This window comes from Pagrus major, chromosome 16 (assembly GCF_040436345.1).
Source record: "Pagrus major chromosome 16, Pma_NU_1.0".
Lineage (NCBI taxonomy): Eukaryota > Metazoa > Chordata > Actinopteri > Spariformes > Sparidae > Pagrus > Pagrus major.
This window is the reverse complement of record NC_133230.1, coordinates 26,211,537-26,237,525: the sequence shown is the minus strand read 5'-3', so window position 1 is coordinate 26,237,525 and position 25,989 is coordinate 26,211,537. Positions and strand designations below refer to the sequence as shown.

The 25,989-nt window shown below is 40.7% G+C and overlaps 4 protein-coding genes across 4 annotated transcripts; all 4 read left to right on the top strand.

Annotated features, from left to right (window-relative positions):
* The first annotated feature begins 1,335 nt into the window (after window positions 1-1,335).
* zpcx (zona pellucida protein C) lies at window positions 1,336-4,022 on the top strand. The gene is made up of 9 exons (XM_073484054.1): window positions 1,336-1,785; window positions 1,863-1,975; window positions 2,053-2,132; window positions 2,210-2,381; window positions 2,461-2,566; window positions 2,689-2,774; window positions 2,844-2,929; window positions 3,026-3,872; window positions 3,948-4,022. Exons 1-9 carry the CDS (start codon window positions 1,375-1,377, stop codon window positions 3,967-3,969), a joined length of 1,923 nt encoding a protein of 640 aa, XP_073340155.1. The 5' UTR covers window positions 1,336-1,374; the 3' UTR covers window positions 3,970-4,022.
* Window positions 4,023-4,939: 917 nt separating this feature from the next.
* Window positions 4,940-13,617, top strand: pabpc4 (poly(A) binding protein, cytoplasmic 4 (inducible form)). The gene is made up of 15 exons (XM_073483888.1): window positions 4,940-5,562; window positions 7,965-8,158; window positions 9,000-9,115; window positions 10,080-10,219; window positions 10,302-10,396; window positions 10,476-10,613; window positions 10,707-10,802; window positions 10,924-11,193; window positions 11,927-12,017; window positions 12,166-12,261; window positions 12,409-12,539; window positions 12,639-12,729; window positions 12,814-12,944; window positions 13,046-13,169; window positions 13,271-13,617. Exons 1-14 carry the CDS (start codon window positions 5,370-5,372, stop codon window positions 13,145-13,147), a joined length of 1,884 nt encoding a protein of 627 aa, XP_073339989.1. The 5' UTR covers window positions 4,940-5,369; the 3' UTR covers window positions 13,148-13,169; window positions 13,271-13,617.
* Window positions 13,618-16,342: 2,725 nt separating this feature from the next.
* ppie (peptidylprolyl isomerase E (cyclophilin E)) lies at window positions 16,343-20,363 on the top strand. Its single transcript, XM_073484383.1, has 10 exons — window positions 16,343-16,397; window positions 16,876-16,974; window positions 17,090-17,133; window positions 18,254-18,280; window positions 18,397-18,478; window positions 18,564-18,667; window positions 18,753-18,876; window positions 19,077-19,262; window positions 19,371-19,513; window positions 20,143-20,363. Exons 1-10 carry the CDS (start codon window positions 16,367-16,369, stop codon window positions 20,209-20,211), a joined length of 909 nt encoding a protein of 302 aa, XP_073340484.1. The 5' UTR covers window positions 16,343-16,366; the 3' UTR covers window positions 20,212-20,363.
* Window positions 20,364-21,506: 1,143 nt separating this feature from the next.
* Window positions 21,507-22,298, top strand: gjb10 (gap junction protein beta 10). The gene has a single exon (XM_073484019.1). It carries the CDS (start codon window positions 21,507-21,509, stop codon window positions 22,296-22,298), a length of 792 nt encoding a protein of 263 aa, XP_073340120.1.
* Window positions 22,299-25,989: the final 3,691 nt, after the last annotated feature.

Sequence of the window (25,989 nt, the reverse complement as noted above, 5' to 3'; positions counted from 1 at the left end):
GCGGACAAACAGGGACCAACTTCCGCCTACCTGTGCGGAGGCGCCGCCCCGCCCGGTGCACGTTCACTGTACAAGAGTGGTGTTTGGGAGGGAAAAGTTATTTACCTGTTACACATGCAACTCTATAACCACTGACTATTGATACTTAAAGGGATATTTCAAAATTATACCAAGAAATAGAAAGCAGATAAAAAATTTCACTATCTAAATACCACACCATATTGCATAAGATATAGCCTGCTATAGTGAGTTTATAATGCAACTAATACCCGGTTTCTGTGGTCTATTCATATAACTTTTTTTTTTTATTACTAGATTAGTTGTTTGGTCAATAAAATGTCAGAAAATGGTGAAAATGTTGATCAGTATTTCCAAATCCCAACGTTGTCAAATCTGTCATAGAGGAGTAAAGAAACTAGAAAATATTCACATTTAAAGCAACATTATGTGACTTTTTTTCCCTCTACCTTAAAATAACAGCTTCAGAATCATTCTGATGGTACAGTGTCTTATAATAGGGTGAATGGTGTCTGTCTCAGCAACTCTGCCCCCCATCACTTGTCTCTGCACTATGTAACTTCAGTGAGAGGGTAGGATCACAGCGTTACATACATGTTTACTTCAAGATAGAAGTTTTCAACACATTGTTATGATGTAATGAATTTTGTTTGTAGTTTACACCTACATTATATCTGACAGATTGTTGTTTAGTAACATTTTTATTTTTTTATCTTTAGCTTTACTGATCATGTTATTTGCTTTTCAAATGTATAAACCAATATACAAGTAGTTCTTTTGCTACATGCCCATAGAGTTAGCGTCCTAATTCTTCAGTCCTTTCAATATGTAAATGTGACCTGATTCCTACATAAAGGAAGTTATTAAAACTGTATTATACACACAATTCTACTTTTAAAGATTATAATATCAGTATAAAATCATAAAGGTTGCAGATTTGGGTGTTTATGGATGAGGATATAATATTCAGATTTTTTTTAAATCATCCATGACTTATATAGATAGATATCATCAAGTGAATAATGATTCTATTATTCTAGATGGGGAAGACTGGACTATTTATTCTAGATACAATTTGCCTCAGGTGTCAGGGTTTAACAAAGACCCCTAAAATCTGAAATGACTTTGAAAAAAATACACAATTTCCTTCATTTAAAAAAAAGTTATAGTTGCTAAATACATTTTGTTTCACAATAAAACCCAGAGAAAGCACAACTGAGCATTACTGGCTGCATAATTGCCTGTGAGCCTCGTTAGCTTGATTTCCTTCACCTGTCCCTCCAGCCACTGCTCCTTCTTAATGACACACCTGTGGTAGGAGAGCAGCAGAGTGGTTTGTCCACTTCGAGGTCTACAATGGGGACAACAGAGATATTCCTCTGCTTTTTTCTTGGACATTTTATCACAGTTCAGTCGCGAATGATCAGGCAGGATGACACCTTTCCCCAAGAGTTTCCAGGATTTTTACCGCCTTTTCCATTTAAACGCAACTTTGATTTCACTCCGTATGACACTATCTTCAGCTCGTGGCAAACTCGGACCCCTGACTTTCACATGCTTGCTGATTTCCCTCCCATCATGCATGTTCCCAAAATAGAGGTGTTTTGCGATGAATCTGAGCTGATTCTGCGGGTGGATAAAAGATCATACGGTATCATGCTGACTGAAGAGGAGATACAGTTGGGTGATGGCTGCTACAGCAACAGAGCGCTACCACACCAATTTGTCTTCACGTACAGTTTGGATGAGTGTGGAACTACACGTGTGGTGAGTTGACCAAACTCTTTGTTACTTCCTCCCCAAGGCTTCATGAGGACTTTCTGAGATTAGACTTTTTCTTACAGATGCAGAATGGCCTGGCGATGTTCACAAACACACTCTACTTGAATCTCAAAAAACCTCCTCCCACCTGGTGGCAAACTCCTTCCACAGTGCACATCTCCTGCACCCCAAAGAGGTGCATCTATAGAGTTACTAAAACTTTTCTAAGTGGTCACAAGTAACCATACTAAAGGGGACTGCTTGTCCTTTCAGGTCATATGCTGATCCAAACTTCTTTGTCTCAGCTGCATTTTCTGAAAATGGCAAGCCCTTTAACATCAAAGCCATGAATTGTGAGTAATCTCATAAGTCAGAAAGATGCCATTAAGCTAGGCTGTTTGACAGACACAAAGTTTTGTTTTTCCTGTAGCCTCCTGGAGCAGCACTGCAGAGTCTAATATCTATAAAAGAGGCCAGGCTGTCAACCTCCAGGTTTCTGCCCAAACCAGACCCAAGCAGCAGCTCTTCATCCAGTCCTGTTTTGTCTCTGCATCTCCCGAACCTGAGACTGCACCCAGGCACGCAGTCATATTGAATAAAGGGTAAGCAGCCAGTCAGGAGCTGATAGTAATGCTTGCACTATGATGATACGATCAGCTGTGATGATGCGTCTCTCTGCAGGTGCACGGCCCCGTTGGGTTCTCCTCATGCTGTCGTACGATTCGTGGCTTCTAACAGAGCAGATGTGGTTAATTTGGTTCTGAACACGTCTTATCTCATTTCTGAGGTGTGTGTTTTTTGTTTTTTTGTTTTTGTTTTTTTAAAAAAAAAATTAAAAAAAAAAATTGGTTTTACTATCATGCATCTCCTGGTCAGCTGTATGACCTTGTGAACTCTCTTCCTCCGAAGATGTACATCCATTGCAGTGTCCTCCTCTCAGACAAGGGTGTCACCTTTGGTTCTAAATCCTGCAACTATAATATGATCCAGTCAAGGTACTTGTATACACATAAAACTGTATTTAGTGACCTTTTTCATTACTTGATGAGATTTTTCTGTTCCAGGTGGGAGGACCTGAGTGGAACGGCAGAGGTGTGCAAGTGCTGCAGCTCAAAGTGTAAAGGCCTGTCAGTCAATCGCCTTCCTGAAGGTCAGTGCTTTGTGGTTAACGTCAAAGTGCAGCAGCAAATGGATTTGTGCTATTTCTGGTCTCTAACTCAGTGACTCACTTAGCGTGTCATTTCAGATGTCAAGGCTGTTGTTAGCACTGGCCCGTTAGTCATCGTGGACAAAGATGTAGAGACGAGTCCTGAGCCTTCATTCTCTGAACCGCAAGAAACCCCCAGCGCTCTTGTTAGTGACCCCATACAGTTTGAGACCTCTGATGGAGCAGCGACTGAGGATGTGATTGTTTCTGGTACTTCTATATCAAGAAGCAAGCTCTCCTCTCCACCTCAGGGTGTTGTGGTTGTGAGCCAGGACCCAGCTGGCAGACTGACCCTTTGGCTGCCTGGACAGGTGGAAGATACTGAAAACGGAGAGAATATTGGTTCTGAGTCTGAAGACAAATTGACAGTTGAGTTACAGGCAAATTACCTTCCTGAGCTGCAAGTCTCGACCGCAGACCAAGAGTCTCAAAATGAGATCAGGGATCATAATTTAAATCTTCTTACACTGGTTGACTTGATAATTCCTCCACAACTGGAAGAGGCATCAACTGCAGAGGACTCTCAAATAAAAATGTGGTTAGGAAGAGTTCAATTGTTTGACACAGAGGCTCCAGAAGAAGCTGACGTCCCTCTGCCAGATACGACACCTGAAAAGGTTCATTTTAGCAAAATGAGAGACGAGCTGGCTCAAAGGCAGGCAGATGCAGCTGTGATGCTCAGAGAAGAACCAAATAATGCACGTCCTATAATTCGCTCAAAACTTCAGTTCTCAAAAGGAAAAGGTGGCTTGCAAACGTTGAGCTATGAGGAAGAAGAGGTGAAGCAAGAGGAGGACGAAGGTGTGGTCAGAAGATTTGGGATGGATGGAATTAAAAGAGAACCCAGGCAGACGGGGCTGCGGTCAACTTTCCTGGATTTGTTAAGGTAATCTTAATCTGCGACTTCAGTATGTTTCATGCATGTGAATGACTAATTTATTTCTTAATCTTTTATCCTCAGGAGGATGGACAAAGCAGAATAATTACAATTTAAGAATATTTTATAATTGCATTGAATAAATATATTGAGCAATAATCTGTTTTTGTCTTTAATTAAATGCATATACAAATGTTTTAAGAAGCAAAGCAGGTTTTCACTTCAACCAGACTGAAACTGCCAAAATCAAACCCAAAAAGAAATGACTGGCTCCATAAATAAATTTGCCATTAAGCAACATTATGTAGAAATTGGCATTTTGTGCAATTTAGCACCCCCCACAGTTTGAGTGCAACACCACTGTCGTAAACACAAATCCCAGGTCTGTAACAATCTGTCAGATGAAATGTAGGTGCTGATTACAAACAAAACTCAATACATCATAACAATGTTATGTGTTGATAACTTGGTATCTTGAGGTAAATGTGCATGTAACGCTGTGATCCTACCCTCTAACTGAAGTTGCATAGTGCAGAAACAAGTGATGGAGACACCATTCACCCTATGACAAGACACTAACATCAAAGTGATTTAGAAGCTGTAAAAACTGACATTATGTTGCTTTAAAAATAAATGTAACCATTACATTTATAAAATATGACATTTATTCCTGTAACTTGCCTCTGTTTACCTTTTTTTTTATCAATGTACTTTCATTTAAATGTATACATAAATAATCACACACTGGATTATTTTCCCTTTGCATTTCCCTACCTATTGAAGACACCAGTCCCCCTTTAAAAAAAAAATCATTTGTTTCATGCTGCAATAATCATCAGTAATCACCTTCCTAAGCTTAAAAAGCCCTGTCCACGGTGTGTTTTGTGTGCGATCCTTTTGTATTCCCACCCAGATGTCGCTGTGGGGAGCTGGGCGCTGTAGTTGGAGCAGCTCTGTGTGCGCTCTCCCTTTTACGCTGCACGCTCAGTGTTTTTTCTCTCCCAAGTTTGACCCTGGCCACTATTTCCTCCGCACCGTCACTCTCTATAAAGTGCCCATGCTTTTCCTCACGCAGCCTCTTTCCCCAGCCACAAAACAACCGTGAGTGTCTAACTCACTGTTCTTGAAAAACTTAAAAATAATATAAAAAAATATAAAAGCAACAAAATCTCCATAAAAATAAGAACCTCACTATTTAAAAAAAAAAATACAAACATTAAAAAAAAATAGCAAAAAATTAATAATAAAAAATAGAAACAAGAGGCCTCGGGCTTAACCCGAAGTTGGCATCTTTGACGGAAGACTTCAGAAGACATCGACTTATGTCGTGATTTTTCAGGTTTGACATTTTTTCAACAAAGCTGGACCTCAGAGCCAGCTGTCGGTGTCTTTATTAGGCGAGAACTGAGGCGCAGTTTGGACCCAGGACACACTTCATACCGGCATTATTCTTCCTGGCGTGTTTGAGGGAGGCTCCGCATTCACTTATTTTGTGAACTCCGAGATATGAACACAGCGACGGGGAGTTATCCGATGGCTTCTCTCTACGTCGGCGACCTGCACCCCGATATCACGGAGGCTATGCTGTATGAGAAATTCAGCCCAGCCGGACCGGTGCTCTCCATTCGGGTATGCAGAGACATGATCACCCGGCGATCCCTGGGATACGCTTATGTCAACTTCTCCCAGCCAGCTGATGGTAAGAAATGAAACCTGCAAAGTGCTTTTTAAGCATGTTACCTGCATGTGGCTTTAAGAGGCTGAAAGCATGCATCCTTCAGACACTGACAATGTCACCATATGCTCTCAATGTCAGACCTGGAACTATCCACATAATCACAATAAGGGACATACTGGCAATGCATAAACATTATTGAACTTTAAATTCTGGTGGATGAAGTGATATGTTTTTGCAAGACAGTTCTTCAGACTGTTTGGAGCACTAATTTGACCCACATAAGCATGTCCCAGTTCTACTATATTCCTGCTAATGTATGTCACCACCATGGTTAAAGCCCTCTCTCACATTATGAGTTTGACTAATGCTTAAAAGTCAACAGAGAGTCAGTTTATGTCCCATCAATAATAGCACTGCAACTGGGAATATATTGTAAGCTCCTTTTGCAGATCTCAGTCATTGAGCCCAAAACGACCCATTTCTGCTCCTATTTAAAGGGCCACTGAGTGAAGTCAATTCCCACTGCCCTCTGCTGCAACAGTATATTCACTGAAAGCATGAAAAGTGACAAGAACAGCTGAACAGTGACGATAAGCTGAACACCTGCTTGACATGTTTATGTGTATTGTCTGGTACATTCAAACATATCAGACTTGATCCTGCTTTTATTTGGATTTAATCACAGTTTTATTTTGAAAGTCCACGCATCCTCAGGTATAGCAGAAGTGTTAAGTGTCTTTTATCATAATGCTTTTCTGTTTCCTAGTCAATGGTACCAAAGCATTGAGCAATAGTAGCACGTGTAGTGGTTGTCTTTAAAGGCCCGGTGATGCTATTTACATTGTGTGGACTCTGTTGCTACTTGTATCAACGTTAAACACCTGTCACACATTTATCTGAGACGGCAACCAAAACCCGCAGTAATTAGAGGCTACTACTGGCTCGCTTCCAGGAAGATAGTATCACTCACTTGAGTAAATGTAATAAGAGCCACAAGTGAGAAGACACCATTTGTTATTGGAGGTGTAGATATGGGGGATGGTAGCTGTTGGGTATTTACATGGAGTCCTAACTAGCACGTGTCGGTGGGGCAATAGTTTTGTGCTGCCTGTGTAATGCTACGAAAAACGTTCCTGAACAGAGTTATAACTAGTTTTTACATCAGCAGTAAATGTTGTTTGTCATGTCACAGCTGTATGTTAACACTCACTGGTGTCGCTCATCTGAGCATTCTAGTTGAATGTGTCTCTTCCCCATCAATGGTAGAGAATGCTCTACTCACACTCCATGCCAGCACATACCTCTCAGGACCCCTCTCTAAATATAGAAGGTCTTTCTGAGCAGCTCAAAATCTGCCTGCCCACAATAAATTTAAGTTCTTAACATGGCAGGAATGGTTAACAATGACAACTAATCCAACGCTGTTAGCATTTTACACAACTTCACTTTCATTCTGAATGATAGCATGTACTACATGAATAATGACCATGCACATACAGTAGATCTCTTTTGGCCTTTTTTTTTTAATAACTAAGTTTTCTACACGGAACCTTCCAGAAGTCCACATGTTTGACAGCGATCACACACCTTTTCTGAGCACACGGCCTGTGTGAAGTACAATTGCAAGCCAAACTGCTGATGCCAGCAGACGCAAGGCAGCTCCGTTTTGTTTACCAGACACTTTTAGCTGGAAAGCCTGGCCTGTGTGTGTGTGTGTGTGTGTGTGTCTGTTACTGTGGAGTGACTGAACAAAAGGATGTTTGGCATGTGTGCCCACATGGACATGGGAGCCTATATGAGAGTTAAAGCCATAGTCTGAGAGAGAAATGGTAGAAATTGAACCCTAGCGATCAAACCGGGCTCAAAGATGGCATGATATGAGGAAATGAAGAATGAAACATGTTACTACTTAAGCTCATTTGTGTTTTCTGTGCTGGTACTGCAACTGGCCTAGGTGGGACGTGGCCCAGCAGCATGTGGTGAGTTAGAGAAGGGGGCCATGTGCTCCTAGCCTGCCACTGCGGCTGCCCCTTCACACCTGTCCCAGCTGCTCATCGGCCACATGGTCTACTGCAGTATCTTAACCATGTTACTCAGGCCTTGTATATGTGCTCGTAGCAGCAGGGATTCTCCATTGTAACATAAATTGCACGGGAGGGCAAACTGTTTTAATTCACTCCACTGTAGCTTCATGATATTTCTCCAGGAAAGTTATTCAGGCAATGCTGTGTTTGTAGTCTAAAGCGATGGCTGCATTATCACAACCGTTACTGGTCTAGAAAACAATGAGCATTGACCATTATAGATGAAGCATGATATATAGCATACATACTAGTGACTGATATGTTGTCAGACTCCTGGCTCAGCGTAAACAACCACGCATGACCTTTCCCTCCACCTCTCTGCCCCCTCCTCCCTCCCAGCTGAAAGAGCTCTGGACACCATGAACTTTGACGTGGTCAAAGGGAAGCCAATCAGAATCATGTGGTCCCAAAGAGACCCCTCCCTCAGGAAGTCTGGAGTGGGCAACGTGTTCATCAAGAACCTTGACAAGTCCATTGACAACAAAGCCCTGTACGACACCTTCTCCGCCTTTGGCAACATCCTCTCCTGCAAGGTACAATTGTCATAGATGTAACTAAGAGGCTTTCAAACAGTAATATTGTTTTTTTAAATGCTTTATATGTTCTCACTGTTCCTGCTTAGAGTTTTATACAAATTGTGCCTAAGTTAGACTAAAAATTTGACCTATAAACCTATGCACATATAACTTTCTCACACAAACTAACAAACCATTTCTCCTCCCAATTCCAACTAAGAACTGGTCACATTGTTCCAACACTTCCACTACTTGCTACTTGCTTCCAGCTGTAGCTTCATATCTCAGACATGAGAGTTGTATCTTCTCATCTTACTTTCTGCAAGAGAGTAGCCGCTTAGCTTAGCATAAAGAATGAAAACAGGCATCAGCTAGCCTAGCTCTGTCAACAGATAACAAAATACACTTAACAGCTGATGCTTGCTAATTAACAACCAAAATTAACAAAGTATAAAACTGGGAATTAAGTCAGTTAAATGACAAATAACCCCCTCTAAAACCTCAAAATGTTGCTTTTATTGTTTCAATTTATAATATGTAACATTTCTGCATTAAAATGTCTAACAACTTCACTTTTTTTATATATTTTGTTGACTTAAATTTGACTTTTAACTTTAATACATTACCTCATCTGTGAACATTTCTGCCTGAGTCACGTAGATAGATTTTCATCATTATTGGTGGTTGTTTAACAATTAACAGAACAACTCCCATGATCCCACGCTTCTTACATCTTTTGTTTTGATAATGAGCCCCCTAGGGGGGGCACATACTGTGCATCTAAAGTTTAGGAACTGCCTGCATGTGTCATGATGCCTCTCTTTGGATGCATATTTACCCACGTCTTCCTCTGCTCCAGGTGGTGTGTGATGAAAATGGCTCCAAAGGCTACGCTTTTGTCCACTTTGAGACCCAGGATGCTGCTGATCGTGCCATTGAGAAGATGAACGGCATGCTTCTGAATGACCGCAAGGTGTGAGTGTCTGATCATCTAGGAACTGGGGACAAAGGGGTGTTCATTGTTGATAGTGTTTTGAAAATAATTTAGCTTGGATTTTAAAATGATTTTGATAGTATTTGAAAGTTAGCATGACATTGAAGGTCCTCATGTAGAAGGTGCAGCACTTGGTGATCTAATGGTGATATGTAATGTATAAACCTGACTTGTCTGTTGTGTTGCGTGAACTGACTTTTCATGTCTTTTTTCAGTTGGTGAGTTTGTGCGTGAATAATCTGACTAATAAGCTCATCTCTCACTACTGCCAGTATGAAGATAAACTCTAAATTGAAAGATAACAAACTAAAAAAACTCTTTACTTACTCTCATCCTTCCTACCAGACGCATTTTCTGTTGCCTCATTTGTCCACTCGCTGGTCACCCGTCTCGGAGTGTTTGTATGTGTGTGTATGACAACGCTTGTGTGTTTTAGTGATGGATCGAATGCAGGAATGCAATACTGGATGGCGGAAGGAGAGAGAGGTCGTCATAGCAAGGTATATAAGATCATTTGGTCCTCCTCAGCTTTCCTGTACTGTACTGTGAGACTCTGTTCCTCCATCCCTCTCCATCCACCTCCTCATCAAGTATTTGGACCAAGAATTACAATGGTTGTCACTGTGTTGTCTAGCATGCTGACATATCTGCCTGCCTCTGGTGATATTAACCGCAGTTGGTTGTTTTTTCATTGTTTACCCTAGGAATGAGTCACATGATGAAATGTAGCTGTGAATTTGATTTGTGGATGTTGTCTTATTTACCGTTGCTTGCGTGGTCAGGTCTTCCTCTGTCATTGCGGAACTTTCTGTACCCGGAAACCCGGATCAAGAGTGTTTTAGATCGGACAAAGCAGGTCAAAAGAGACGGATCCTGGTTTGTTTTCTCATCTCAGTCGGGACTGTTTTAAAAGAGTGTGTATCGCTGCTCTTCCTCTATCTTCAGGTTTGTTGGTCGTTTCAAATCTCGCAAGGAACGGGAGGCTGAACTTGGTGCCAAAGCCAAGGAGTTCACCAATGTGTACATCAAGAACTTTGGGGATGATATGGATGATGAACGCCTGAAGGAGCTTTTTGACAAATATGGTAAAATTACTAGATCCATGGGTGTTACTCTGAACTCTAAAGTCAACAAACAACAAACTTACCTGACCTTTAACCTCTGCAGGTAAAACACTCAGTGTGAAGGTGATGACAGACCCCACCGGCAAATCCAGAGGCTTTGGATTTGTTAGTTACGAGAAGCATGAGGACGCTAACAAGGTACACTAGCCTCATGGAAATGAGGAATTTTAGTGAGCCTTTATAGGTCATTCCTCTGATAATATGATTTCATCCAAAGGCTGTAGAGGACATGAATGGCACCGAACTCAACGGCAAGACTGTGTTTGTGGGCCGGGCTCAGAAGAAGATGGAGCGACAGGCTGAGCTGAAGAGGAAGTTTGAGCTACTGAAACAAGAAAGGATCAGTCGTTATCAGGTCTGTAGAAACCAACCTTTTTAATTAATCAAATTAATCTGGACCATGTCAAAGAAGCTGCTACATATGTCTAATGACTGTGCTCGGTTTCAGGGTGTAAATCTTTACATTAAGAACCTGGATGACACCATAGATGATGAGAAACTGCGTAAGGAGTTCTCTCCATTTGGTTCTATCACAAGTGCTAAGGTGAGAATGATCAAACAGATTCTGCGATGCATTACTACTAGATACAAGACTGCATCACTGCAATATAAATATAGCAACAGTGTGATAATATTGTCTGCATCACAATCTGTCTATATTTTAGGTGATGCTAGAGGAGGGTCGCTCCAAGGGCTTTGGCTTTGTCTGCTTCTCCTCCCCCGAAGAGGCCACCAAGGCTGTGACTGAGATGAACGGACGAATCGTTGGCTCCAAACCACTCTACGTAGCTCTCGCTCAGCGCAAAGAAGAGCGCAAAGCCCACCTCACCAACCAGTACATGCAGCGTATTGCTGGCATGAGAGCCATGCCGGCGAACGCCATCATTAACCAGTTCCAGCCCACCAGTGGCTACTTCATGCCAGCTGTGCCACAGGTGTGAGAGTCAAATCTGATATGATAGTGTCTGTTAAAGTGGCTATATTTTATATAATCTATATATATATTGATGTAATATTGAAGGGTTCGCTCCTTATGGTGAACACACAGATAATTATCTCTACAGTTCCCCTTAGCTCTCCAAAGCTTTTTAGCATGTTAGCTTATTTTTGTTTTTAGGCTTTACACTTTTCTGTATTGATTCAGTCTCACTGCTGATGATTTTAGTGAAAAGCTGTAAAATCTTTCTGTATTCTACCAGCCTAACATTGAACTACAGATGAGCAAAGTTAGCAAATAGCTGGTGAACATGGTGGAGCATTTAACACCTTAAGAACCTGATATTTCCTCAGAGGTTAGTTGAGACCAAAAACAGAGCTAAAAGTAGATTGAATATTGGACATATATTCACCAGGTGGACACAAACACTACTCCAAATGCATGAATGAATTTTTTTGTTTCAGCTTTTTGGCACAGCATAAAACAAAACAAAAAAGTAAAAAAACAAACAATAGGTCAAATAAGGTCAAATAATATTGCCTCCATCTTGGTACTAAATGGCGTTATGATCCTATATAAACATATGTGCTGTCTTGGTCTATTGTCCAGGCGCTCAGCACACTTTACATTATTACAGCAGTCATTTTAGAACTTGTTATTAGAGTACCTGTGAAGTAGGGTATGCTTTTAATGCCATAAATTGACATATTTCACTGACTTCTACCCACCAGGCCCAGAATAGGACCACATACTATGCACCCAATCAGCTGGCCCAAATGCGACCCAACCCCCGATGGCAGCAACAAGGTGGCAGAGGTCAAAGTGAGCATATGATGTGCATCTATCTTTGATATACTTTCAGTTACCTTTTTAATATGTACTGTAATAGACCAATAAAAAACTACAACATTTTTAATGCAAGTTTTTTATCTAATCTCATTGTTTTTGTCTTGGCATCTGTCACTCTCAGGTGGTTTCCAAGGGATCCCCAACTCGCTGCGTCAGCCAGGACCCCGTGCCAATTTGAGACACATGACTCCTAATAGCGGCGGACAGGGCCCACGAGGTGTGTTGACCTTTACAACTGTACAAAATGATCACTATCAACTCACTGATTCTGTTATGTGTTATGTCATTGATTGATACTACATGTACATTAGCGGTTGTCAAGACACTGTGTGAATTCTGCTGCATTTCTCCTCCTCTCTGCTAGCTTCTGGCCAGGCCATGGCTCCTCGCCCCTCAATGGGAGTCCCCGGGCCCCGTGCCATGCCTCCTTACAAATATGCCACCGGTGTCCGTAATCCGAACCCCCAGGTGGTGCAACCTATTGCCTTACAGCAGGTATGGGCAGAAGACCAATCACATTGTTCCAGTCACATCAAGCCCCCAAACCTATAATTTTTAATCTTCTCTCCTATGTTCTATATTTGTCCCTTCCAGGCTCAGCCAGCTGTGCATGTTCAGGGCCAGGAGCCTCTCACAGCCTCCATGCTGGCTGCTGCACCCCCTCAGGAGCAGAAACAGATGCTAGGTAAGAATTCCATATTGTAATGAATCAACTGTAGTGCTCTTCAGTGTGTATTAGACTGATTTGTTCTCTGTTTTTTTTAAATAGGTGAGCGTCTTTTCCCACTGATTCAATCCATGCATGCCAACCTGGCAGGAAAGATCACTGGCATGCTGCTGGAGATCGACAACTCTGAACTGCTACATATGCTGGAGTCTCACGAATCTCTGCGTTCAAAGGTACTTCCCCTCATTGTATTTTTGCCATTATGTCACACTGAAATGTCCGTTATCCATATACTACACTGTGTCATTATTCACGTTTGATGTTTGATGTGCAGGTGGAAGAAGCTGTGGCTGTGCTTCAAGCCCACCAGGCAAAGAAAGATGCCACTCAGAAAGTTGGTGGCATGGCTACAACTGCTGCTGCTGGCACATCCTGAAGACATGTGCTACATTAAATTGGTATGATAATACATAAACAGTGAAGTTATTCATGCTTGTTGATTTGATCATGCATTGTTGAAGTTTTGTGTTAGTTATTAAAAGTCATTGTGTTGTTTCAGGGCACAGAAAAACAAGCAGAGATGCGAAGAGACTCACTACACTGACTCAAAACACAAGACTCTTCTGAGCAATTAGGCAGAAGTAAAGAAAATGTAATTTAAAAAATGTACTTGAACATTTTGAAAAATGTTACAGTTCACAATTTTCTAGCTCTGTAATACTTTTAAACTGCATACCAAGGCCCCTCAGTCTGTGGCAAAGGAAATAATTTTTTTAAAGGAAAATGAGCCTTGTTCTTTTTCTTTGCTTGAAAGTTTTGTTTGATTTGAAATTATGGACTCCCCCATTCTATCGTGTTATCATGGGTGTGTGAAATTCTCAATAAAGGGATGAATTATCAAGGTTACCATTCTTGTGTTACTTTAATGCTTACGTGTAACCTATTTTATTCAGTTTCAAGTGTGTAAGTGTGACAATTATACGTTTTGTCTGGGCTAGATAGTTATAATTAAGGTTGTTCTGTTTTGATAGATGATTGATATAAAAACCAGAAAGGGGAGAGAAAAACATTTAATCTGCCTGTTAAAAGGCATTTTTGCACTTAAGACAGAAGGACAGAGAGGTTTCACTGTACCAAATTATTAGTTAGAAATATGGTTACTGAGCCCATGCATTGAAACCTCATGATCATATTTATATTCATTAAATCACAACAAACAAAGGACTGTCACTTTTGCATGGTCTGATATTGAGCTCTGAAAATGGTAAATCATTAAATGCGTCTAATTTTGTAAATAAGAACAATGTAATGCTGAAATAAAAATGCTATTTTATAGGCATCAACTTCATGTTCATGTCATTTTTACGTTATTCTCAAAAAGAGTTTATTTTGGAATCGTAAGTATGAAACCCAATCTAAAAATGTGATCCTGATAACAAAAATGGAAATATTCTTGATTTAAGTGACACTTTGTCGGACCAGGTCAAAAAAAAAAGAAAAAATAATGCAGTCAGAGAGCATGTAGGAGAGGAAATCCTTAGAAAACGAAGAACTTGTAAGGAACAAGTGGACTTGAGGTATGAATTTGTTGGCAAGTTCCTGCAGTGTCCAGTGTGCCGCATCGAGTTAACGGACAGTAAAAAGGACAGAACACAGACAGCAGAGGGCCACCTTTAACAAGGAGGATGATGTACAACTTGGTGATATCATTATATCTCATGTGAGGAGGGTGTTCCCTGTTAATAATAGGCGTCATATATACAACAACTGTACTGGAAATTAAAGTGATTTTGTCTTTGTCTAAGTCAAACTATTTAGGGTATCGCAAGAAGATTTCTCACAACCTGGCAACCCATAAGTTGTATTTTTTTAATGGCTTATAATTGATGCATAAGCATTGGTAACTCATTAACAATTAATGAACCATTAAGTAAGTTACAACATTTAAACCCTTTATAAAATGCCTCAGCCTATTTGAAGTTTGTGCCAAAATTATTTTTGCTGCACACAAAATGATATTTTGAAAAAGTGAAGAAAATTAAAACAAATTGCATAGCCTAGAATAGTGTCATTTAATTTCACAGCTGCCATTTTAACTTGTCATCACAGAAAAACACAGGTGTTAATAATAACATTAATGATAGCTCGGTTCTAGTCAAATGTCTGAACTTCAATGAAAGTAAAACTGAAGTCCTGATTTTAGGACCTAGTAGTGCCCGTGATGCCCCTCACATGCACCTGTGTTCCCTGGAACCATGTGTTAGACCTGCTGTGAAAAATCTGGGTGTGATAATGGACAGTGATTTTAAGTTGGACAAACAGTTAACGCAGTGGTAAAATCTAGCTTTTTCCAGCTGAGGCTTTTATTTAAGGTCAAGCCATTTCTTTTCAAGACTTGGAAAGGGTTATACATGCTCTTATCTCTTCCTGGCTTGACTATTGTAATGCCCTTTATGTTGGTGTTAGCCAGGCTTCCCTCTCTCGCTTGCAGTTGGTGCAAAATGCTGCAGCTCGTCTTTTAACTGGAACATGCAAGCGGCCCACCCATACTGGCCTCCCTTCACTGGCTCCCTGTACGTTTTAGGATTGATTTTAAGATTTTATTGTTTGCCTACAAAGCACTAAACAGGCTAGCTCCAGCCTACCTTACTGACCTTTTAAAACCTTATGTCCCATCAAGGTCACTCAGGTCCGCCGACCAGCTGATCTTGGTCGTCCCAAGGTCAAAGCTGAAGCACAGGGGAGATCGTGCTTTTGCATCTGTGGCCCCCAAACTCTGGAACGAGCTGCCTCTAGATGTTAGGCTGGCCCCCACACTGCTTGTTTTTAAATCTCGCCTCAAATCTTATTTTTATTCTTTGGCTTTTACTATGAGAGTGGCCCCTGTCTGTCCTTGTGTCTGTCTTACCTGGTCTTTGTGTTTTTTACTATGTTAGCCATTTCAGTTTTATTGTACAGCACTTTGGTCAGCTGCTGTTGTTTTTTTAAATGTGCTTTATAAATAAATTTTGATTGATTGACTGACTGATAAGTCATGTGAGTGTGGCAGTGAACCAGCATGCTCAACTGGCCACATTTTAACACGTCACAGCAGGAAAACCACAGGTGTAGATGATACAATGAATGATGGCTGAATGTCATATAGCTGCTTCAATTTCAGGCTCTGGTATTTTGCACACAGATACTGGGACATTTGAATAGAGCAACATTTATGTTATTAGTAACGCCAGTGCTTTTAAACTATGACAAGGCAAAATGTCTGAGGTGGAAATTGAAACAATTTGACCTAAAGAGAATACAGAAATGCCTACCTGCCACACTTTACTTCCATTCTGTCAAAATACCAACCCTGCTTCCTTTAAAATCTGTAAAATTTCGTTTTCTTCAGTGGTCATAAAACAGAAATGCTGCCTCTACACTTTTGGTAAAGATAATAATTGCGGAAAAAAATATGTAAGTGGAAGAAAGCACTCTGCTAAATGTAAAATGATTCATTTGATGGTATAAAAAGTGAAATATGAGTGATGAAAGTTGCAGAGAGACTCCTCCGACAGACGGCGCTTGAGGGAGTGTGGTCATAGTGAGGCGGGCTTCAATCTCTCTGCGCCAATCACGAGCTGCTGGGGTCAAAGTTGAAGGGTTAGCTAAATCCAATATGGCGGCTAACAAACGAGTGCTGTATGTTGGTAAGTTACTGTTACTTTTCATAAAACATGTTAAAGTTATATTGTTTCATCATATATTGCAAACGTAATAAGGTTGTTACTTTATAAGTACAAAACTGTGACACAAATGAATGTGTATAGAGTGCACGTATAATGAAACAACGCTGATATGTAACGATTTAGCTGGTAAAACATGAGAGCGCCACCTGAAAACATGCCAACTTCGCCGATTTAAAACCTCAGTCAGGTTCCACTACACCAGGAATACGGTATATGGTGTCACGTTGTGTAATGAGTTGTGTAAGTAAACGAAATAAAACAACAAAAACAGCTTTAGCCTCAGAACTTCATTGGTTCTTCTTGTACCCTGAACGCACGTCCATGATGTAAACCTGCATTGTTATCCGCTCTGTATAAATAGACACATACTTACACATGTTCAGTGTAAGTTATTAGCTATAAGGGACATCTAAGTGTCATTACGCTTCGTTTCTGTCAGGTGGCCTGGCAGAGGAGGTGGACGAGAAGGTTTTACATGCAGCTTTTATTCCGTTTGGAGACATCACAGACATCCAGATCCCATTAGACTATGAAACAGGTAAGATCAGGAGTTTAAGTGTGTAATAGTAACTGCACTGTCACTGTGTAACATTACAAACTGTGGGTGAGATAAATATTAAGCTATATTAATGTGTCTTATGTTCTATTTTCAGAAAAGCACAGAGGATTTGCGTTCATTGAGTTTGAATTGGGAGAGGTATGTACTGCTTACAGTAATGAAGCACACACTGTGTACTGCAATAATCTGAAATAAACCCTAGGTATGCATTATATGAATTTTTTATCCAATAATTACCTGCTTCTTATGGCTTATACCAACAAGTTAATTTAAGATTTTTGTGTTTTTAAAAAGAGATTCATAACCTAAGTTTATCCGAACCTGAGGGTAAGAAAGGCTAAGGCGTAGTGAGCAAAGATGGATGATTTATTCGAATCCCTAATGAGATTTATTGTGTTAATTCTCATCGACTTTTACCCTGCTCTTTGAGCGCTTGTGGAACTTGTATTATAAATTGCAATGATGTTGTCTTCCTCTGAAACGGTAACAAAAAAAACTCCACACCAGAGACAACATGTTTAGTTCCCTAGTCTACACTGTGTGGCTCTAGCCAGGTGCAGCAGTTTTTGACACCATGGGCACTGTAACAGTGTCTTCTTTCCTACTGCATCAGAGCGTGTATATGTTTCCTTTGTTAAGTCAACGAAATACATTTTGCCTGGTATTATCGGATCTATTTATTTGCTATAGTTTCACCAAAACTGAAACATAGCCAGTAATATACATTTCCCAATATTGGGATGATAATTTATCAGGCCTATATATATTGCGCATCCCTAATTTACCAAATTGAGACATAACTCCACATGGGAATTTTCATTAAATAACATTGCAATATATATACAGTCTTGAAGCATGAATAAATGCACTCCAAACTATAGTAGCAACATAAGAGAAAGACTGTTTAAGGTTCAAGAGGGGCGGTTCCCAGTTATTAATATGGCTTTTCTCATACTTTTTTCACATTTCTTAATTCATACGGGCGTCTCATTTTCAGGAGAGACCTTGTCAAAACAACAGAACAGTTAAACAGTTACAGACAGACAAGACATTTATACACTCTGTAAACAGGAACATAAAATTAATACATTTATCATCATCCTATGTACACAGCCTAACTGGAATACTGTATTTTGAAGTGAAAGATTAAGGGTACTCTCACTAGTGAATTCAGTGTCCGTGAGGTTTGTTAATTGACACATAGTGGGACTGTCATGGTCAATATTTCTGTGCTCATAACCTGTTCATTCTTCTGTAGGATGCTGCTGCAGCTATCGATAACATGGTAAGTGGAACACATTGCTGAATTATTTTTTTTTGTTTCTGAGACCTAGGCGTTGTCAGATTACTTAAAAAGTCCAGTGCTTTAATTTAGATGTTTTTCTTTGTTCTATCTTCTAGAATGAGTCTGAGCTGTTTGGACGGACTATCAGGGTCAACACCGCCAAACCCATGAGAATCAAAGAAGGTTCTTCTCGACCAGGTGATTGATAAAAACCCTCTTTATAGATAATTATCTAGACATTTTAATCTTTGGTTTGGATTTTTAACTCTGCTTTTCCTTTCAGTGTGGTCGGATGATGACTGGTTGAAGAAGTTCTCAGGGAAGACAACAGAGGAGGGTGAGGCTGAAGCAGCAGGTGGAGAAACAACCAATACTGCGACACAGGAGGTGAGATGGCTTTTTTCGAGTGCTTTGGTACCTTTGACTCTTAACTATGTTCAGATAGTGACATGGTTACGATTTCTTTTTGCAGGGTGAGCCCCCGGCTAAAAAGGGCAGAGTCAATCCTCAGGTTTACATGGACATCAAGATTGGAAACAAGCCAGCAGGGAGACTACGCTTCCTCCTTCGGGCTGACATCGTTCCCATGACAGCAGGTGTGTATGTGCGCTGTCATTATCACATCTTTGTCATAAATATATACTGTAGCACAGTAGGCAGTACATTGTTAAGTTTGATTGCATAAAGAATTGATAAAGATACTAAAATGAATTCAGGTGTAAAGCAAGTGTGTAATGATACCATCTGCCCTTCTATAATAGTAAATAGTGATATTTTTGTTTTTCATCTCTTTTAGAAAACTTTCGCTGCTTGTGCACACATGAGAAGGGCTTCGGCTTCAAAGGCAGCAGCTTTCATCGCATCATCCCTCAGTTTATGTGCCAAGGAGGCGACTTCACCAATCACAACGGCACCGGTGGCAAGTCCATCTACGGCCGGAAGTTTGATGATGAGAACTTTGTCCTCAAACACACCGCTCCAGGTTAGGAATTTGTAAAAATCTCTGATCTCTCTTTGAATGAGTTTATGGTTTATGTTCATGAGCAGATCCTGCAGATAACCGCCCAAATGTTGTCTTTTGTGCTCACAGGACAGCTCTCCATGGCCAACTCTGGGGCAAACACTAACGGCTCTCAGTTCTTCATCACAACAGACAAAACAGACTGGCTGGATAATAAACATGTGGTGTTTGGAGACCTGGTGGAGGGAATGGATGTGCTCCGTGCAATGGAGGTAGAGAGACATTAATTATTTTTATTTATTTATTTTTTTAACACAACTGCAAGTTTCTATTCCCAATTTGACCTAGAAGTCTCAACCAATCTATCCACATATATGGTGTCATTTTCCTACAGCCATTACACTGTGCAATCAGTATTTACTTCAGAATGATAAGTTGTCTATTGTCTACTTGTCTACCTATATTTAAGTTCCAAAAATAAAATATATTTGTGATCATACCGTCCACAAGTGTAATCTAGATGATTATTACTATTATACTAGATTATTATTATTATTTGAGTTTGTAAAAGCACAAACAACTCTCTGGGCTTTGTTGAAGGAAGAAGTGTAACACGCTTCAACCACTGCACGTGGGGTTGACACTGGACAAGCTCACAGTCTCTTCATCATCATTCTGATGAAGACGCCCACGGCTTTGAAATGTTTGTCATTTAATAAAGTGTGTTGCCTCAATCTGTGTGCTACAGTACACTCCAGAATATATTTCTGAAATAACTCTGGGCGTTGTGTTATATTGGCCATTTTGTAATAACAGTTTGTAACTTTTTTAAAGACAATCATGCTGCAATTTGGCAAATAATTGCTGTATCTTGAAAAACTGTTTTTTTCCCCCCCTGCAGGCTCAGGGAGCAAAAGACGGCAAGCCGAAGCAGAAAGTCATCATCTCTGACTGTGGAGAATATGTGTGAATGAAAAAGGAGTGTGTGCTTGTTTTGTATGTGTCTATGGAGGCAGTGTATGTCGGCGAGCACAAGTGTGTGCATGGTCTTTTGTACTTTGAACCCACATCTGCCATGTAAATATTTCAATAAACAATTTTTTTTTTTATAAAGAAACCACAGCTTGATGTCTGTCATTCTTTTGTGAAGCACTTTGTGATGTCTGTTCTTGAAAGGTCCTATTTAAATAAACTTATCATTACTTACAAAATAAATGTCACATTAATCTGCTGACTGTTGGCTTACCCCTTTTTATAGTTGCATAATTACCTATTTAGAGCACATTGTCTTCCTTATTTTCAAGCTGAACTATTTAAAAAAGAAAAACTAACTTGCGGTCTGTATTGCCATAATAATTATAAACACATGTATTTTGGTTTCAAATTTGCACAAATCATGCATGCTGAAATATGTCATCTGTATATTATGAATATTCATGTAAATTGTGAAATGATCACGTGCTGGGAGCCTGTTTGACCACGCCACACTTTAAAAAAATAGAAAGAAAGAACATCCACCGTCGCCCGCTCTCCTCACTTAATTAGACAAACACGTTTTGTGTGCAGCGGAATGGGGTTGCCACACCTGAGCAGGTCGGGTTGTGAGAAGAAGAAATGGCAGGCAAACAACTCCACCCCCTCCACTCCCGTCCTGTGTGAAGACATGTCCTGAGATACTCATCGGTGAGGCGCATCCAGAGCCCGTTTCTCCGCTCCGACACTGAACCGTCACAACTGCGTTTTAAACTGTAAGTATACACATTTCATATGTATGGTTATGGATCGGACTTTCGGATTCACCCGATTTTGTAGGTGTTAGACGTGGATATTTTGTGTAACGAGTAATTACGCACGGAATGTACAAACTTGAACGCGTTAAACGCAGTCGTTGCGGGGCGAATGGCTGAATTGAGTAAGAGTTGTCGGACTGTTTGTCAGTAGAGGGACGAATTAAAAAGTTTTTACTTATATGACATGAAAGTTTCTTGTTGAGTGAACGTTTGAAGGCAGTTTTATATGTTCATTTTGCTCTTATCCCTTTTAGATTTTGCCTTAAAGATATGTAAATGTGTATGTATATGTTAATGACGGTCCCACCGCCGTTTGTTGACTTGTTGTCCCAGCTGCCTCCTACATTCGTGACATTATTGTTTTTTTTCTTAGGCTGGTAGATACCTGAATTTTGTCTGTGCCGTTCCAGCTGAAAAGAGGCTCGCCTGTCTTCCTTCAGCAGGAAGAGAAGATAGACTGTGAGCAAACCTCATCATGAACTGGGCATTCCTCCAGGGCCTCCTCAGTGGGGTGAACAAGTACTCCACAGCCTTCGGCCGAGTGTGGCTCTCTATCGTTTTCGTCTTCAGGGTCATGGTGTTTGTGGTGGCGGCAGAGAAGGTCTGGGGCGACGAACAGAAAGACTTCAAATGCAACACGGCTCAGCCCGGGTGCCACAACGTCTGCTATGACCACTTCTTCCCCGTCTCCCACGTCCGGCTGTGGGCCCTGCAGCTCATCTTTGTCACCTGCCCCTCTCTCCTGGTGGTGATGCACGTTGCCTACAGGGAGGACAGGGAACGTAAAAACACGGCCAAGTATGGCGAAAACTGCCGCCGTCTCTACCAGAACACCGGCAAGAAACGTGGAGGCCTGTGGTGGACATACGTCCTCACCCTTGTCTTCAAAATAGGGGTGGACATCACCTTTGTCTACCTCCTCTACCACATCTACGAGGGTTACGACTTCCCCTCGCTCATCAAGTGCGAGCAAAAGCCCTGTCCCAACAAGGTGGACTGCTTCATCGCTCGGCCCACTGAGAAAAGAATCTTCACCCTCTTCATGGTTGTCACCAGCCTGGTCTGCATTCTGCTCTCTATTTTTGAAATCCTCTACCTGGTTGGCAAACGCTGCCGCGAATGCTTCACCTCGCTCCATAACTCTCGTCACGTCATGACCAACACGCTGTCCAGTGGAAGCACCTTGATGGAGTCAAACTCAATAAAGCTGACAGGCAAAGGCACCCCTGAGACACCTGCTCCTTCATACAGCGTGGCCATATCTTGAGATACTGAAAGACTTTATGGAAAAACAAGGACATGGGGAAGGAAATGTGCTTGTCCTCACTTTGCAAGCACTTCCACTGAAAGACTTGGCAGCAGACATTTCTCTGCTCAGGCTCTGAACTACAACTAAAGTAGTTCCTCACTGTTTCTGTGCCACAAGACTCATGTGTCATTAATGTGGAATGTGATCACTGTTTTGTGTTCGGGTCCGAGTTTTTACAGAGTTACTTTTTACAGATGAAGTTCTATAACCCTTGCACAGGAAAGAAAAGAGGGGAAAAGTCTGCGAGGCGCAGTGTCAGATCTAGCCTTGATACCAATTACATGAGTCACCATGGTTTGGAGAGTATGGTTTTTACAAACACATGTGGTTTTCTGTGTAAGATTTTCCTTCTGCTCAGAGCCAGACCTCCATATGTTTACTTCAAACTGTTCTTCTCCCTTCAGTTCACTCAAATGCTATATCCGACTCTGTCAATACTCTACATTATTTATCAAAAGGTTTAAAAGATTGTACTGTTGTGCGTGTTACTGTTTTACACTGCTGTCTTCTTACAAGCTGAAGAGAGCAATGGAGCTGAAACTGAGTGTTGTAAACACAGATGTTAATAGTATCAGGATGTGCATATTCCACAGCGTTGAGATGCAGCGTGGCTGCGCGATTGTTTATATTATTTTTCATTAAAGATTTGTTTTTGAAAATGAGTTCTCTTTCATAATTTAGAGAGATCCATACACAGTAGTTCTGCCCTTTAACAGTTACACAATATGTAAAAGAGTGTTAGGAAATACACTAATGAACAATGTAAACCCAGCCGAAGGATTTGTTGATTCTGCTCGAGCTCTGTGGTCTGACTACGACCTCAAACTCTCTTTCTCCTCCAACTTTTTTCCATGTGTTTCATGCAGCCCTCCCTCCCCGTTGGCACACTGTTGCTAGGAGCAGCACCCTCATTGTTTAGCTTGATTGGTACTTTATGAAGGGCGGAGGAGGAGTCTCCCACTCCTCGGTTCAGTTCATCTGTGCTGACGCGCATGGATCCACCCAGCGCAGGAATGTTGGTCCATGCAGCCGGTGAATGGATGTTTCCAGTATTTACACTTCGCAACGTGCGATAGGAGAGATATAGTGAGAGTAGAAAAAGACACATTTTCGCACTCACGTCTTGTGGGATTGATCCGTGCAGGTATTTTCAGAGAGATTTCTGCTGCTGAGGCTGTGAAATATCTCTAGCCTCTTGAACTTTTGATGCCAACCCAAAACCACGGAGGAGGATAAGATATAGTTTGTGCTACTCAGAGCATTAAAGAATGACATTTTAAGAAGTCAAACAAAGTACCTTTCTGGAACATCTACAGGCACTTCTGTTAACACATTTCATTGGAACTATTAATGTCTATTTCAGTAGACAGTTGTTCCTATTAACAAGCAAGGTCTGTGGATCATCAGAGTAACTAGGGCACTGTTTCAGGAAATATAAGTCACTCCTGGAAAGACATTTTTCCCCTCCGCTGTAGTGAGTTGGCAACAGATTGAAATCTTAATCCTCATCAGACCAAAAATATGTGGAAGGAGGAAGTTGAAAACATGTTTTTTTGTGTGATTTCTCAAGAGGATCTCATCCGCATATAAGTACACAGTAGGGATAACATCTTCTTTCATTGGTGCAGCAATGGACTGGGTGAAGTCTCAACTAATCATCACTTTGCTGAAGGAAATAGTGTCCAAACAGGATCTATGCTCTCAATATTATAAAAAGTCATTTCTACTAGCACTTCTACTAGCTTCAGTATGTCATCTGAGTTTTCTCTCTGTTGGTCCAGCCTGACTGGGTGGTACTGTAAAGAAGCCAACATATACTCCGATTACAAGGACCCTCCCATCTCTTTTGGGGTTTTTTTTCTCTTCTCTTTGTCCTCGCTTTCTCTGCTCTCTAGTACTTCAGTACCAGCAATACAAAGTGTTTATCCTGTCGTGCTTGTCGGCCTTGTTGAGACGTGCAGCTGGCAGTGGTTGACTCACAAGGTGCATTCCTCCAGGTGTGCCCCAGCAGACCGACTGCCTGGACCAGTTCTTCATCTAGAGCAAAGAAGCAACTTTTCTCCCCCCCTCCCTCAAATGTAATCCTTGTCTACTGAACTGCTCTTAAATGTTGCACGTACAGATGTTGTGATCACGTGCTCAAGCTTTATGTCATAGACGATTTTCCTGAATATCACAGCTACAGTTGAGACGTAACAAAATCCTGAGAGTTTTAGCTCATAGCTGCAAGACTTTGAAGTGTTTGACTTAGAGAGGCCTGCACTGTGACATCTCCTCATAGTGTTACTTTTCACTGTTGGAGTTAGCCTTTTATAACATAAAAAATGTTTTTTAGTTGTACAAAGGTTGAAAATATGAGGCTGACTCAATTGCTTGTGGGAACCTATGTTTGAGCCTGCCACCAGATTGCTGCCTTTGAGGTAGACGTGACCATTGCTATTGCTAGTGTTTGCTAGTTAAATATGCAATATGTAAGGATTATCAACAGAATGTGGAAAAAAATCTGTTTTGATATTATGATGTCTATGTATTGTGTTCCAGAGATATCTACTGAAGTCTACAGCATCTACAGTTAGCAGAATTAGCAGTTACTCTGGTGATATGCTACCACATATTTGTTTTAAGTATGACTTTGACAGGTGGCCAATTCTTACATATTGCACCTTTAAGTACACCTAAAAATGTGTTGAAAAAGAACACTGGTGTCACTATGATATTCTGTCATGTAAGAGTCATAGTCGGTCAAAATAGCCTCCAAACTTTGGCTAATATTAGCCTGTTAGGTATCCTTAGAGGGTTAACTGTTAGCTAGCTAACGTAAACTTATCTGACTCAATATGATGGTTTAAATTTAGTGGTATTGTGTGCACTGGGCATATGAACAAATGTTGACTAATATCTCAACTTTTAATGTAACATCATATGTTAGCACAAGTAGCATAATATTAATGTTAATTAACTGAACTTATACTCATCTCAGTTCAATAAATGTTGACAAAATGAAAATAAAACAGCAATTCAGCTTGAAGTTTGTACTCTATCCATGTTGCATCTCAACAATTCCCATATCCCATATGGAGCTGAGAGGGTCATCGGAGTTTCCCTCCCCTCTGTCCAAGAACTCTTCATAAGCCACTGCAGGAGCAGTGCACTGAACATCGTCAGGGACCCCTTCCACAAGCTGTTAGATTGCTGAACTGCTGATCTGGAACATGTGCACTACTGCACTTCATGAGCCTTAGTCATAGTTTTAGTTTGAAATTATTATAGTAATATATTGTGTGTATTTATTGTGTTCGTGTTATGGATCCCGGAGAAATGCAATCTCATTTTTGCTGCACTACTTTTGTAGGTGCAGCTAAATGACAATAAAGCTTTGATTGATTGATTGATTGATTGATTGATTGATTGATTGATTGATTGATTGATTGATTGATTGATTGGTTGATTGATTGATTGATTGATTGTAAATTAAAGGTGCAACTTACAGTATGTTGTTCTCAGGAAAGGGTTTTGGAGAACACTTCGTTTGCCTCTTAGAAATTTTGGGGCTTGGCTGGGAGCTCTTTTTTGTTATGAGCCTGTTTAAACATTGTATGCGATTGTACCAAGCAATAGAAATAAACCTGATTTGACTTGAGACTAGTGA